The sequence below is a fragment of the Vitis riparia genome, chromosome 5 (genome assembly GCF_004353265.1).
Source record: "Vitis riparia cultivar Riparia Gloire de Montpellier isolate 1030 chromosome 5, EGFV_Vit.rip_1.0, whole genome shotgun sequence".
Classification (NCBI taxonomy): Eukaryota; Viridiplantae; Streptophyta; class Magnoliopsida; order Vitales; family Vitaceae; genus Vitis; species Vitis riparia.
The window spans coordinates 1,314,110-1,326,456 of record NC_048435.1 but is presented as its reverse complement, the minus strand read 5'-3'; the positions used below and the strand labels follow the sequence as shown (position 1 = coordinate 1,326,456).

The window sequence follows — 12,347 nt, the reverse complement described above, 5'->3', positions numbered from 1 at the left end:
GTGATTAACATATATTGTTTTTCTTCAGATTTTTATTGAATATGGGTAGAACAAAATCATCTCAAGAAGGCTGTGGATAAAGCACCATGCACCTATTTTTGTTCAATTGTCATTGTCTGTGTGAGAAACATGATTCCTTTCTCTATCAAGTCCAGAAACTCTTAACAAGATATGAAAATATAATTGTCACTAATAAACTGATCCTCAAAACTTTTAAGATGAAAATATAATGTCATTCAGCTACTTAATTCTGTTAAATTGTACTCAATTGATTTGATTCATGTATCTACTCAATGCAGGATTATGCAATTGCCAATTATTGCTCTAGCAGGACCACTATCAAATCATTGAATATTCAACAGCACCTCATGAACGAGCAAGGAATAAGCCTACTACTTCTAAAAACAAAAAATGTCATACCGGTCATGAGTGATCAGAGGATGAAGGTCTCACGCCAAACATTTCAGGTTGGTGGAGGTTCATAAATAGAGCCTTGAGCACCTGAACGAATGAAGGAAACCACTGATATTGTGAGGATCCACAGCAAGAAACACACCATCAAAAGGCGAGTTCTTGCGAACACGACTCCAGGGAACTGATCTGTTTGTCCAGGCAAGAGATATGTTTCATCTATAATGATCTTGATCAATGTATCCAAAAGCCTCTTGGATCGAATATCTGTATCAGATGAATTCAAAACCTGCGCTCGTGCTTGTGTGAGAAGTTCCACCACGATCTCTGCTTCCAAGGATTCAATCTTCAAACCGTCCGATCCCGCCATTCCGTAGGACTCCACTAAAACATTTTCTAATTCATTCTTTTTGGTTGAGATCTTTGATGATGGAGCGATATCAAACAGCGCGGATGTTTCGGAAGAGGTCGATAGAGCAGGATTCAACACCTTGACACTCTGAAACAGAACCAGAAATCCAACAACCGAATTGATGAAGAACCTCAGTGCTGTTTGGCCAACAGTTCCAAGAACCACAAGATCACTTAATTTTTATCCCGGAAAAACAATAAAAATACATGCGCAATTTTGAACGAGCCTTTTGAAGCAAAAATCAAAGCATTTATTTTGCTTCCAAACTCAAGAACGGTGCTTCTAAAAATCTCACCTCTATGGATTCTCTATGCCGATTTCCATCAAAAACCTCTGAAATCCGCGAAAAATCAATTGAATCACCTGTCGATTCCTGTGATACATCCTCAGAAACATCTGCAAACGCCGCATTCAAGCTCTTTTTCGTGATCTGCAAAAAGGAAGACATTTAAGATCAATGTGGATGAGATGAACGAGACCTTTAGACTTCGAATTGTATACTTTTTGAGGCTCCTTCGCTTGATCGGAGATTGACTTGGATCTGCGATTTGCGAGCACCGAAGATCGCTTGTGTTCCTTCTCCGAAGCTTGAACCTCCTTCATTTCTCTTCTCTACCGCGTCCCTGGCGGGAGAATTTCAAATTTCAATTTATTTATAGTTTGTGAAAACGTCACTTGGTTTTGGTCCACTTTCTTCCTTTCTTTTTCTTTGTATGTAATATTATTGAAAAATTATTCAATGCGCTTATAGAGTGTGTTTGGCCAAAGGCATCGATTCAACAAAATGTTCGAAGCACAATCTACCTAGTGCCACTGATGCCTCCTCGCGTTCCACACGTATCTCGTCCCCTAGTCGTTGGTCCCACCGATTCCATGTGGTAAATGTTTTACGTTGCAAAAAATCTAACTAGTTGAACCACTGATATATAAATATGAATGTTTGATAAAAATTGTTTTGATCCTGATTTTAAAAAATATTTTTAGTTTTTCTAATATTTAAAAGATAAAAATTTTTATGTATCAAAAATATTATAAATGCTTTCTGAAATCACTGTCAAACATACTCTAAATTAAAATTATTTTTATTTTTTTAGAATTTTTAACCCAACTATATATTATTAAACACAATCACACAGAAATATAAATAGATTTTAAAAAAAAGATATAAATGTGATTTTATGATTAATACAATTTCTATGTTTATAGAGCATACAAATACTTAAGAATGCACTAATCAAACAAAAATAAAAATGTTATAATGATAAAAGCTCTCATTTTCCTTTCAATTGTTATTGTACTTTTTTTTTTCACTCACTAATTAAACTTTGAATCACAAAACGATTGGATGCTGTTGTTACAAGGGCAAATTCATCATTCAATAAATCAAAAAAGTTTTAGACTTCATAATCCCCGATATAGTATAATAAGAATTGATTCAAGCTTCATGGTACAACCACGATACTTAAAATGTGTTTGTGAGTAATTCGAAAACCTAAAAAGTGTTAATAATTTTTTTAATAAAAATTTTGAAGTATTAGAAATGGGAGAAATATTTTTCAAAATCATTACTAAACTCACTCTTAATATTTTTTACTGTCATTTTAGAAAGTGTTTATACCATTTTTAATATTTGAAAATTTTTATTTTTTAAATATTAGAAATATTAAAAATACTTTTTAAAATCACTATCAAACATATTTTTAAATACTTCAAAATAACTCGTTTACGAGCAAAATAACTTCCGGAACCAAGAAAAATGATTCAAAAAATCACCTAGATACCTAGATTGGAGAATTGAAGTCATGCATATAGGTAATTTCTTGTCAACAACCGTTATAAACTCAATAGAATCTGCCTCATCAACTTTTATTATGTGATGCTACTTCGCTTTAGAAGTTAATAGATATCATAATTATAAGTACTTATTCAACGGTATTTTTTTGAATGCAAGTTGGTCAATAAATAGAATTGTCAAGTGTGCAATTAATTCAGGTGAGAAATTATTGGCTTTATTTCACTATCAATAAATGGAAACCACGGCCCGAAGTTTCACCGTCAAACAATTGAACATCAAATTGAAAATGGCCTGAAGATATCAAATCATAATCATAATGACTTGTTTGGTGGCCACAACCTCTTCCGGTGGCTGCAAAATATTGTGATCAGTGCATTAATCCACAGCTTACTCTCGTGTACATTTCTCAGTGCCCAAACAGTACTTAGCTTACCCACAAACTTTCTTAGGATATTTTATATCTTTTATATATATATATAATTTAATGGGCAAATGTTTGGAAGAATTGTGTTTTGAGCGTAATTGGACACAAAATTAAAAAGATCTATATATCATGCACATTTAAGCTTAAAATTCAAATAAAGTGTAAAAATGAAATTGAAGGATATTATTCTTTATTAATCCTTAAAATACCCTTAATCTCTACATAAGTATATAATGAGTGTAAATTTTTTTTTTTTTTTATGTTTTTTTCATTTTTTTATTCCCAATTAAGTATTAGTCATTTCGAACTTTTTTTTTTCTTTTTTAAAGATATTGAATTTTTTTACTTTTATTATAAAGTAAGGATAAAAAAATTTCATATAAAATTTAATGAATAATCAATAACTGAAATTTAATTCTTTTTATTATTTTCATATAAAAAAATAGTACTTAGGTTTTCAATTTTTATTTCTAAAAATAGTTTTCATTTTTTAATTAAATGTTTTATTAAAAAAGAAAATATAAAAAATATAAATCATATTACCATTTTTTAGAAAGTATTTTTTTAAATAGTTTTTGAAAGTAATTTTTTCTTTATTTTAATTTAAAATAGAAAACAATGTTGGTTTTTAATTATTTATAAAAAAAAGTTTTAAAAAACAATGAAAAATCCAAATTGTTAAAATAGAATTATTATGGTTGCATGAATAGTAGTGGAATAAAGACCAAAAAAATTTATGTGAAAGGTCAATGGATATTTTGGCATTTTGATATCTTATATCTTTTTCATCAATTATGTAAGTTATATAAATCAAATCTTAATTTTTGGGCCCAACCGAGCCCGAAACACAATTAATCCTAGATGTTTTACCCTTCAAATCAAGTGATAGTAAAATTTGATGTCGGTTGTTAATGATGGCACTAAAATCTGTTAAAAGCCAAGTTTCAAACCAACCTTTCATTGTAATTTCGTTAGTGGTCAACACACAATTATGTAATGAATAAGAACAGTATGGTGGGCAATTATTTCAGGTGAGAAATCATTCACTTTATTGCAGTATCATCTATGGTGGAACCCTAAAATGGAAACACAATCCACTTTTAATTATGAAAGAATTGAATTTCAGTATTGAAAATGCCTTAATCATAATTACTTCCATGGTGGCCACTCTACCTCATCCAGTGGTGCCAAGGCATGGTGATTCTGCACTACTGCACCTAGTGCTTCCACAATTTTACCCTATCGCCACCCACTAAGCCAAAAAAATACCTTATATATACCCAACCTAAGGAATTATTTCTTTCATATACAGCTCTTGAAGCAGTTTCACATGGTAGGAGAGAGTGGTATACACTCAAATATCTAGTTTCAGTTCTTTTCCCTTTTTTCTTTCTTTATATATAGTTCCTTTCTTAGTATTGCTTTAGAGAACAAAAATTTGTAGTAACTGTCTAGTGTAATTGCTTCTTTTTTATTCAGATTCAACAACAGCTTGATATATATCATGAAGACTGTACTTGTATTCTGCATTGCCTTTGGGTTGATCTTGCTCACTCTCCAAGCCGAGGCGGTCACTTTGGGGGAAGGGCTTAAAGTGAGTCGTGTATTACGTGATTCAAATCTTGGCCGGAAAGTTAATGTTGGTGCTAATGATGTTGGTCTTACTGGAAACATGGACAATGAGGTAGCCGGCGGCGATGGTAAAGAGGATGGGCAGGGGTCATCCATGGACACAAGTCACCGATACTTTACAGATAAGGGCCGACCTGGGGACGGCGGCCACTGAGTGTCCTACAATAGAACTGAAACCAACTTGTAAGTCACCCCAAAAAGGGGGTGAAAAAAAGGAAAAGAAAAAAGATGAAGGTCTTAAGTATTAGTCCTATGCTGTGTGTTTCTAACTTTCTTGTCTTGCTGATGGCCTGATGTCTGGTTGTTAAGCATCAAGTATGCTATATATGCTTTGTGTTATCTCTATGTCTTAAATAAAAACCTTTGGCTAGTATATATTGGTGGGTGCTTGTTTACATTATACGTATGTGTGTGTGTATATTACGTCCCATATGTATCAATGAATCATACGGTGAATTTTCACTTGCAAGTAACTAAATGGGATCGACTGCATGCGTGTGTATTGCTGAATATGTTGGAATTTTCATGTTGCTTGTACGTACATGCAAGAATTTGAAGCATTAATTCATTTGGAGGGTGAAAACATGGAGCAACCAAACTAATTGAATTTCCTGTAGGCAATATAGAACATGTTCAATAAAGATACATACCTAAACCCTAGATAGTAAGTTCAATCAAGTAGTTATCTTAATTTAACAAAGAAAATCACAGTTTACCAGCTGAAAGTTGACATGATATATGCGATAGCTAGTCAGATGGATCTCGGAGCTTGCGCAGGCAATTTTTAGACTACGAAATGATTTTAGAAGGTTCGATCGCCAAACAAAAACATTGGTGAGGAAATTTTGCTAGACAAGATGAGTACTAATTAAAATTATTTGTGAAAAATGTGATACGACAAACGTTTATCAAACCGCAAACCGTGGTCGATTGGTATATGCTAGGGTTGCAGCCTGAATAAGTTTGATATACATTGTTGGTTCCCTACCTAGCAACTTTGGGTTGATTAATGCTAATTTAAGAGAATAGACCCATATGTTTAGTGTCTAATGTTGAATGTAGCTTGGTGATTAGAAGACTCAAAATTGTATTTAACATATTGAAATAATTGGATCAAAATCTGTTGGAATATGTATTGATTATTCCATGTCAGTACGTCGACCCTACATGTACTAAAAAGATCAAACCAATTCAGTTTGAGTTGGGCCTTAATAGCCTGAATGGCTAAACCAAAACCTTTAAATTAGCTCCATTCACCACAAGAAGGTGGGTTTTTGGTCACAGCCACCAACCTTGGCTAAAAGAAAGATTTAGTGCGACAATAGGATATGGGTGCGACCAAAAGAGACCGCAGCAAGGTGTGACCATAGGGACTACAAAGAAGTGCATGCATACCATGTAACGACTTGCTCCCAACTGTGTAGATATTGTCCGCTTTAAACCCAAAGGGGCCATCACGATTTTAAAACGCATCTATAGGATTAAGAAAAGTTCATACTTATATAATATCAGAAACTTTCCCTCCTATTCGATGTGGGATGTCACAAACACTCTCCATACAGACACAACATCATCGTTGTGTCCCACAAGATTACGGAGTCAAAAGACGAACACTGCTATGGGGTCAAACAAACCCCCACATCGAGGTCGAAGATCGATTCTAATACCATTTATAACGATCCGCTCCCAACAGTGTAAATATTGTCCGCTTTTGACCCAAAGGGGACAATATCTACATGGTTGGGAGCGAATCGTTACACACCACCTATTGTTAAATGTTCTAAAGCAAGTTTTCCAAATCTAATCATTCTTGTTAGATATTTTTGTTTCCCAATATATAATCTGTCATATTTGTTATTTGAAGAAATATCTAGTCTTCAAATAAGAATTGGAGAATGACGGGCGGGCTGTCAAATAACTGGCTTGGGAGTGGAACACGACGATCTTTAAAGGCCATCTCCAATTAATCATCCTATCTTGTTGGTTGGTGTTGATCATCACAATTAGAAATTAATCTGGCAGAAATCACAACTTTAAACACGCATATCTCCTATTGATTAATTAATTATTTTCATTTTGGTAGTAATCAACTCACTAAATATTGTAATGAATGCAAATGTTTGGTGCATTTATTCCAGGTGAGATATTGTTCATTTTAAAGATTGCAGTATCGTCCTTGCTGAACCCTGAAATGAACACCCTCAATGATTAATTATGAAATAGTTGAATAGCGGCACTGAAAGCCCCAATGGATCTGGATCATCAGCAGACGCTACTCAATGAAGTTTTCCTGAGGCAACCCGATCGACCAGGCCATGGCGCTAAGTTAATTTGTAAGGGGATGGAGTTCAGTATGTGAATGAAGTGCTAGTATAGTAATGTGGAACCGACATGTAAGTTGCAGAAGAAGTATGTGGCAGGCATGTTTGGTTTTACAAAGTGGCATGGAGTATCAGTTGTATGCCGTGTGTACTATCTTTTGTGTGATGGATTTCTGGCTTGTAAGTATGTTATCTCAATTCTCTTATAAATTGATTATTTGTAACAACTTCAGTCGCTTCTTTCAGGTTCAGCAACAGTTTGATCATGAAGACGGCACTTGTATTCTGCCTTATTTTCGGGTTGATCTTGTTAACTTAACCAACAGAAATAAAGAAAGACTTGAGACTTTAACATTGATTTGACAATCAATGTGATTCCTATGTCCAACAGCACCAAAACTCAAGAATCCATTAATCAAACCACCGCATACACTTCCTTTTTTCTCTCCCACGAAACCCTATATCATAAGGGGTACTACTATAGGAGCTCGACCCTCAACATCCCTTATATGACATAATAAAACTGATTTAGGCTTTACACTTCAAATAATCTAGTTAAGTCTGATGAAGAGTGATGCAGGAAACCCCTTCGGTGGAAGGGCGTAAAGTCAATAATCAATAGACTCCTGTAGCTGAAACAAATCTCAACCTGAAGGTCGGATCACTTGGTGCTGAACTGGTAATGATGTTCAAGTAAACATGGACGGTAAAATCCAGCAGTGATGGTGAAGAGAACCCATGTTCATATGGACAAGTAAATCGTAAGGCCCGTGACCATGCATGGAGAAACCAGTGATGCCACCGTGGCTAAGTTTGTAAGAGGATGGATCCTTATAATGTTGAAAACATGAGTACTGTCCGTTGTAATAATGTGGAACCAACGTGTAAGTAGACAGAAGAGTACCTACGGCACAAGTTTGGCTTCTCAGTCACATGAAGTATTAGTTCTATGCTGTGATTACTCTCTTTTCTGACGGTCTCTGGTTTGTACCTCAGCTACGTACTATGCTTTATGTTCTCGCTTCTCACTAGTACCTTACATAAAAACGTTGGCCACAACGGGTTCGGATCATAAAAATGAATTTTATTCCATGGGTGAAAAGTTTTGATGCAACCAAATCAGTTAAAAGTCAGAATAATATGTGATGTTTATGAACTTTTACTCCAAAAATACATAGTAGATTAAATCCAGTTCACTTTTTGCCCAAAGAGCCATAATCACAGTTTGCTGACAACAGTACTGTTAATTAGCTAGAATGGATAATCCAAGTAATGTAGAATCTCAACTGACCGAGAAGATCAAAATTCCTACGTGATTCGAAAAGGTTATGAAAGTTTCGACCACACGTTTACATTCACACATACAAATTAACTTAGTCCAAGGGAATAATTAACTCCATTTGAATGTATACCATATATGGCAAAGCTAAGTGAACAAGTTTAAGGTGGTGGCCTAAGCCTGGGCTGTTGTTATGCTTGTGGAGACATCTTCGCCACGAACGTGGAATGCAGAGTGCATCATCCTGATGTGCCACAGCACCTACGTGCTCATGGCATTGACTTGTGAGTTGTACCTCCTGCCGCTCTTACCAATTGAATGGTTCGATGAAGTGTTTAGATTGCGGTGATGTGGGTAGCGGGTAGCTCATCTCTATGACGTTACGAGAAGTCTACTAAACATTATCATTTAGAGGAAGGAGAAGTTATTACTAAGAAAATTCTATTAAAAAATAACTTAGAAAATTTAAAATCTATTCTAAAAAAAACGTAATTAAAAAAATTATCAAAAAAAATTATTAGAAATTTGTTTGCATCGACCATGATATACAACACGTATCTTGACATAGATCATGATACGAGTCATGACATGGGTTGTTTCATAGCACACATCACTGGTTGCCACATCCCTTCTACCAATAATCTGCTCTTGGCCTTAATCAGATGGGTAGTGCCTTCAATGAAATTAGAGTGTTCAAAGCAAGTCTACACCAGCGATGCATTAGCCTGGGGTAACAAAGCAAGACTTAAGTAAAAGTAAATTAAATATATCTTCCTTTTTCTTCATATAATGGATTTGTAATCTCAAAAAACTGATTTGACATTGAGGCCTAGGCACGAAGCCCAATCCCAAACTTGTCGACCGTTGGTAGACCGCTGGAGCTGCTCCTACGGCGAGAGCAGGTCACCGCATGCGAACCAGGGGACCGACTGAAACAGTTCCCTCAGAGGCCTTTATCACACATTTCCGGGTGCTTGTTAGAGCTGGGAGTGAACACGAAATAGGCCATGGAGAGTTGGATCTACCAAATGATAAGAATGCTGAGATTAATGATGGGCCGCTTTTCCTTGGTTTTATGTAAATCCCACTTCACCCCCTCCCCCCTTAAAGTGGTAAAGAAGGCCCTGGACGATGGACAGTCTCTTCTGGATAACAAGGCAGGCAAGGAACCTTTTCTTTTCACTTGAAAGAAAGTCTCTTCAGTTTTTTTAGCTTGAACACTCAGTATCATGCCATACCAGTTTGAATGGGGAGAATTTAAGATTATATTTCTTTTCTTCTACGAACTAGAGCCTATCTCTAGTCTCTACAATCCCGAATGACGGCTCCCTTTACATGGAAAACATCAATTTTTTTTGTGCTTCCTAAGGCAAGAAAGAATGCAGAGATTATAATTATCAATTGAAACGGTAACTCTTATTGGAACATTAGTGGGAAACATCAACTCACACAATGGTTATGGATGAGAAACGAAGTGCAAGGATAAGTACTTGGAGCCAGGACACCACAGTACTATCAGCACATGAGTGGGAATTAGCCTAAAATAATCACATCAAGAAGAAGCAAATCAAAGGGTTTGACTAATCAACTACGATTGCGGATTTGCTCCTGCTCACCCGCGTGAATCATGAGACGAGTTGAATAGTGGAGTTGACATATGACAAAATGAGTTGAATATAAGAGTTGACCTCTGACATAATTACACGAAGACACAATTCTTACTTCAACAAACATGCCTATCATAGCTCAACTCTCCTCATCATTTGCGTTACACAATAAAATTTATTCAAACTTCACAATTCAACGAATCCAACTAGTTAGAGCAAGATTAATTTGCTTTAACTTTATCATACTTGTGGAAAGCATGGTTCTTCATATGTATCAAAATTATAAAATCACACTTGTATTTGTAATGTTAGGTAATTGAATTTGTTCAAATTTTGCTTTGGTGATAGTCTCAAAAGAGCTCAGTTTTTCTTGCAAGCTCAAGTTTAAATTTTGTTTGTAATGTTTTGAAGACATAATTCTTACTTCAAAAAATAGGCCTACCCTATTAACATAGCTCAACCCCTCCCTCGTAATTTTTTGTATAGTGCAATAAAATTGATTCAAATTTTACCGTTCATCATACCTAACTAACCAAAACATGGTCAATTTGCTTTGACTTTATAACAAATCAAAATCACAAAATTATACTAAGTGGTTGTGTTTGTGATATTTAGTGATGCTGAAGTTGTTCAAATTTTGTTTTGGTTATCATTTCAATTGAGCTCAATTTTTCTTGAAAGCTCAAGTACTTAGTCAACATTGATTCAATTATTTTTTATTATTCATAGCCTTTAATTAGGAGTCTTATATATAAAGATTTTAAAATGAACCAAAACCAATCTTGCTCATTATTCACTATTGCCTCGAGTGCTAAAATTAATTGTTTGATTGCGCTATACTCACCAAAGCTTATTCAATTATTTTACAATGAACTTTAAAAAAGCGTCCATCTCTTTGTTCAAGATTTTTGTTCTTTGGTGTCGTTTAGACTTAGCAATATGCTAGTTACTTGTTCATGTTTTAACATAATTTATTATGATTAGAACTTATTTGATAGTTATTCTAAAATACATTTTTAGTTTTTCTAATATTTGAAAATTAAAATTTTCAAATGCTAGAAAGATTAGAAATATTTTTTAAAATAAAATTACTATCAAACAGATTCTTAATTTTGTAAGATTTTAATAATATTTATTTTATGAAAATATATAAATAATGGTTCGCCAACCTTTTCATGTCCTTTGCCCATAAAATTACTTGGTTTTGAAGCTTGATATAACCCTACAACTGCATAAAACCTTGGCAAAGATCAATCATGGTTAGTAATTGTAACCAGACGCAATTTTGTCAATGGAGGCCAATAAATGTAATAATTAAACATATTTAGTTCAGGCGAGAAACCATATTGGTTTTTATTGCTGCATCTCTCATTTTGAACCCCAATATGGAAACATTGATCACCGAGATAGGTTGAATTATTGAATGAAATGAAAATGCGCTCCTTTGAAATATACTTGTTTGGTGACAACACATATCGTTATTTGACTTATTTCCGAGGGCCCTTTCCTAGTGCTCTCACTATTTTGTTTCAACACATCCCACTAATCTAAATTAGGAAATTAATCATCTACATATCAGCAACTTGACAAGCCACTCTCTCACTCTTATCATGTTGTCGCTCTTATCATATTGTCACTATTTTTTTCTTTTTTTCTTTTTTCTGATTTTTACTTGCAAGTAATAATCTAATTACCGAGTGGAGATATTTAAAACCTTGCTTATTTGAAAAAGTTTACAATGCAAAATTAAGTTTCAATGTTTGGTAAAATTTAATATTTATTTATTAATAACTTAAGTTGACTTTAAGTTAAATTATTTTTAAATTGTTAACTTAAAACTTATTATTTATTTTTTACTTTAAGTATTAAGATTTTTAATAAAATTAACTTAAATTTTATCTTAAATCATCAAATGGATATATTTACTCTTACTCTCATTAATTTTAACTAATATTTATATTTTTATTAATTTAAAGTGGTAAACTAATGTGTTAAACATTTATATTCAAAATATTGAAACATAAAATAACTATAAAAATATTTATTATAATAGTAAGTTATGATTGTAAAATCATAGTTGTAAAATATATTTTCACTTGATATGACTAAATGAGATAAAAGAATTTTGAGATTAAAAATGAGTTAATCATTTTGACTTAATACTTAAAATGATTTTTTACTTTTAAATTATGGTATTAAGTTATTTTATCAAACATACATAATTTATTTAATAACTTAAATTCAATCATTAAATAATATTAAGTTGTTAAATTGATTTATCAAGTGTATATGACACTAACATCTATGTTATGGACCCACTAAAAAAATGTGCATGGGTTCAATGTCAACTTCTCATTAGGCTAATTTATTTAATTAGAAATTAAAGCATGCGACAGCAATTACATTTTTAAACTTTCATATTCATCATATTGATTAGAGCTGAAGATCAGATCTTAGAACTAATTT

At 33.5% G+C, this 12,347-nt stretch overlaps 1 protein-coding gene across 1 annotated transcript; it reads right to left on the bottom strand.

The window, feature by feature from the left end:
- Positions 1-208: 208 nt before the first annotated feature.
- Positions 209-1,455, bottom strand: LOC117915394. The gene is made up of 3 exons (XM_034830970.1): positions 1,325-1,455; positions 1,119-1,253; positions 209-910 (listed from the first exon to the last, which is right to left on the bottom strand). Exons 1-3 carry the CDS (start codon positions 1,424-1,426, stop codon positions 464-466), a joined length of 684 nt encoding a protein of 227 aa, XP_034686861.1. The 5' UTR covers positions 1,427-1,455; the 3' UTR covers positions 209-463.
- Positions 1,456-12,347: the final 10,892 nt, after the last annotated feature.

What these genes read in the sequence shown, in the direction of transcription:
- LOC117915394 (XM_034830970.1), bottom strand. Translation starts at nt 1,426, where the DNA reads ATGAAGGAGGTTCAAGCTTCGGAGAAGGAACACAAGCGATCTTCGGTG. An exon ending in AAGCGAAGGAGCCTCAAAAA is followed by an intron (nt 1,254 to 1,324) that starts GTATACAATTCG and finishes TCCTTTTTGCAG; the next exon opens with ATCACGAAAAAGAGCTTGAA. An exon ending in GGCATAGAGAATCCATAGAG is followed by an intron (nt 911 to 1,118) that starts GTGAGATTTTTA and finishes GTTCTGTTTCAG; the next exon opens with AGTGTCAAGGTGTTGAATCC.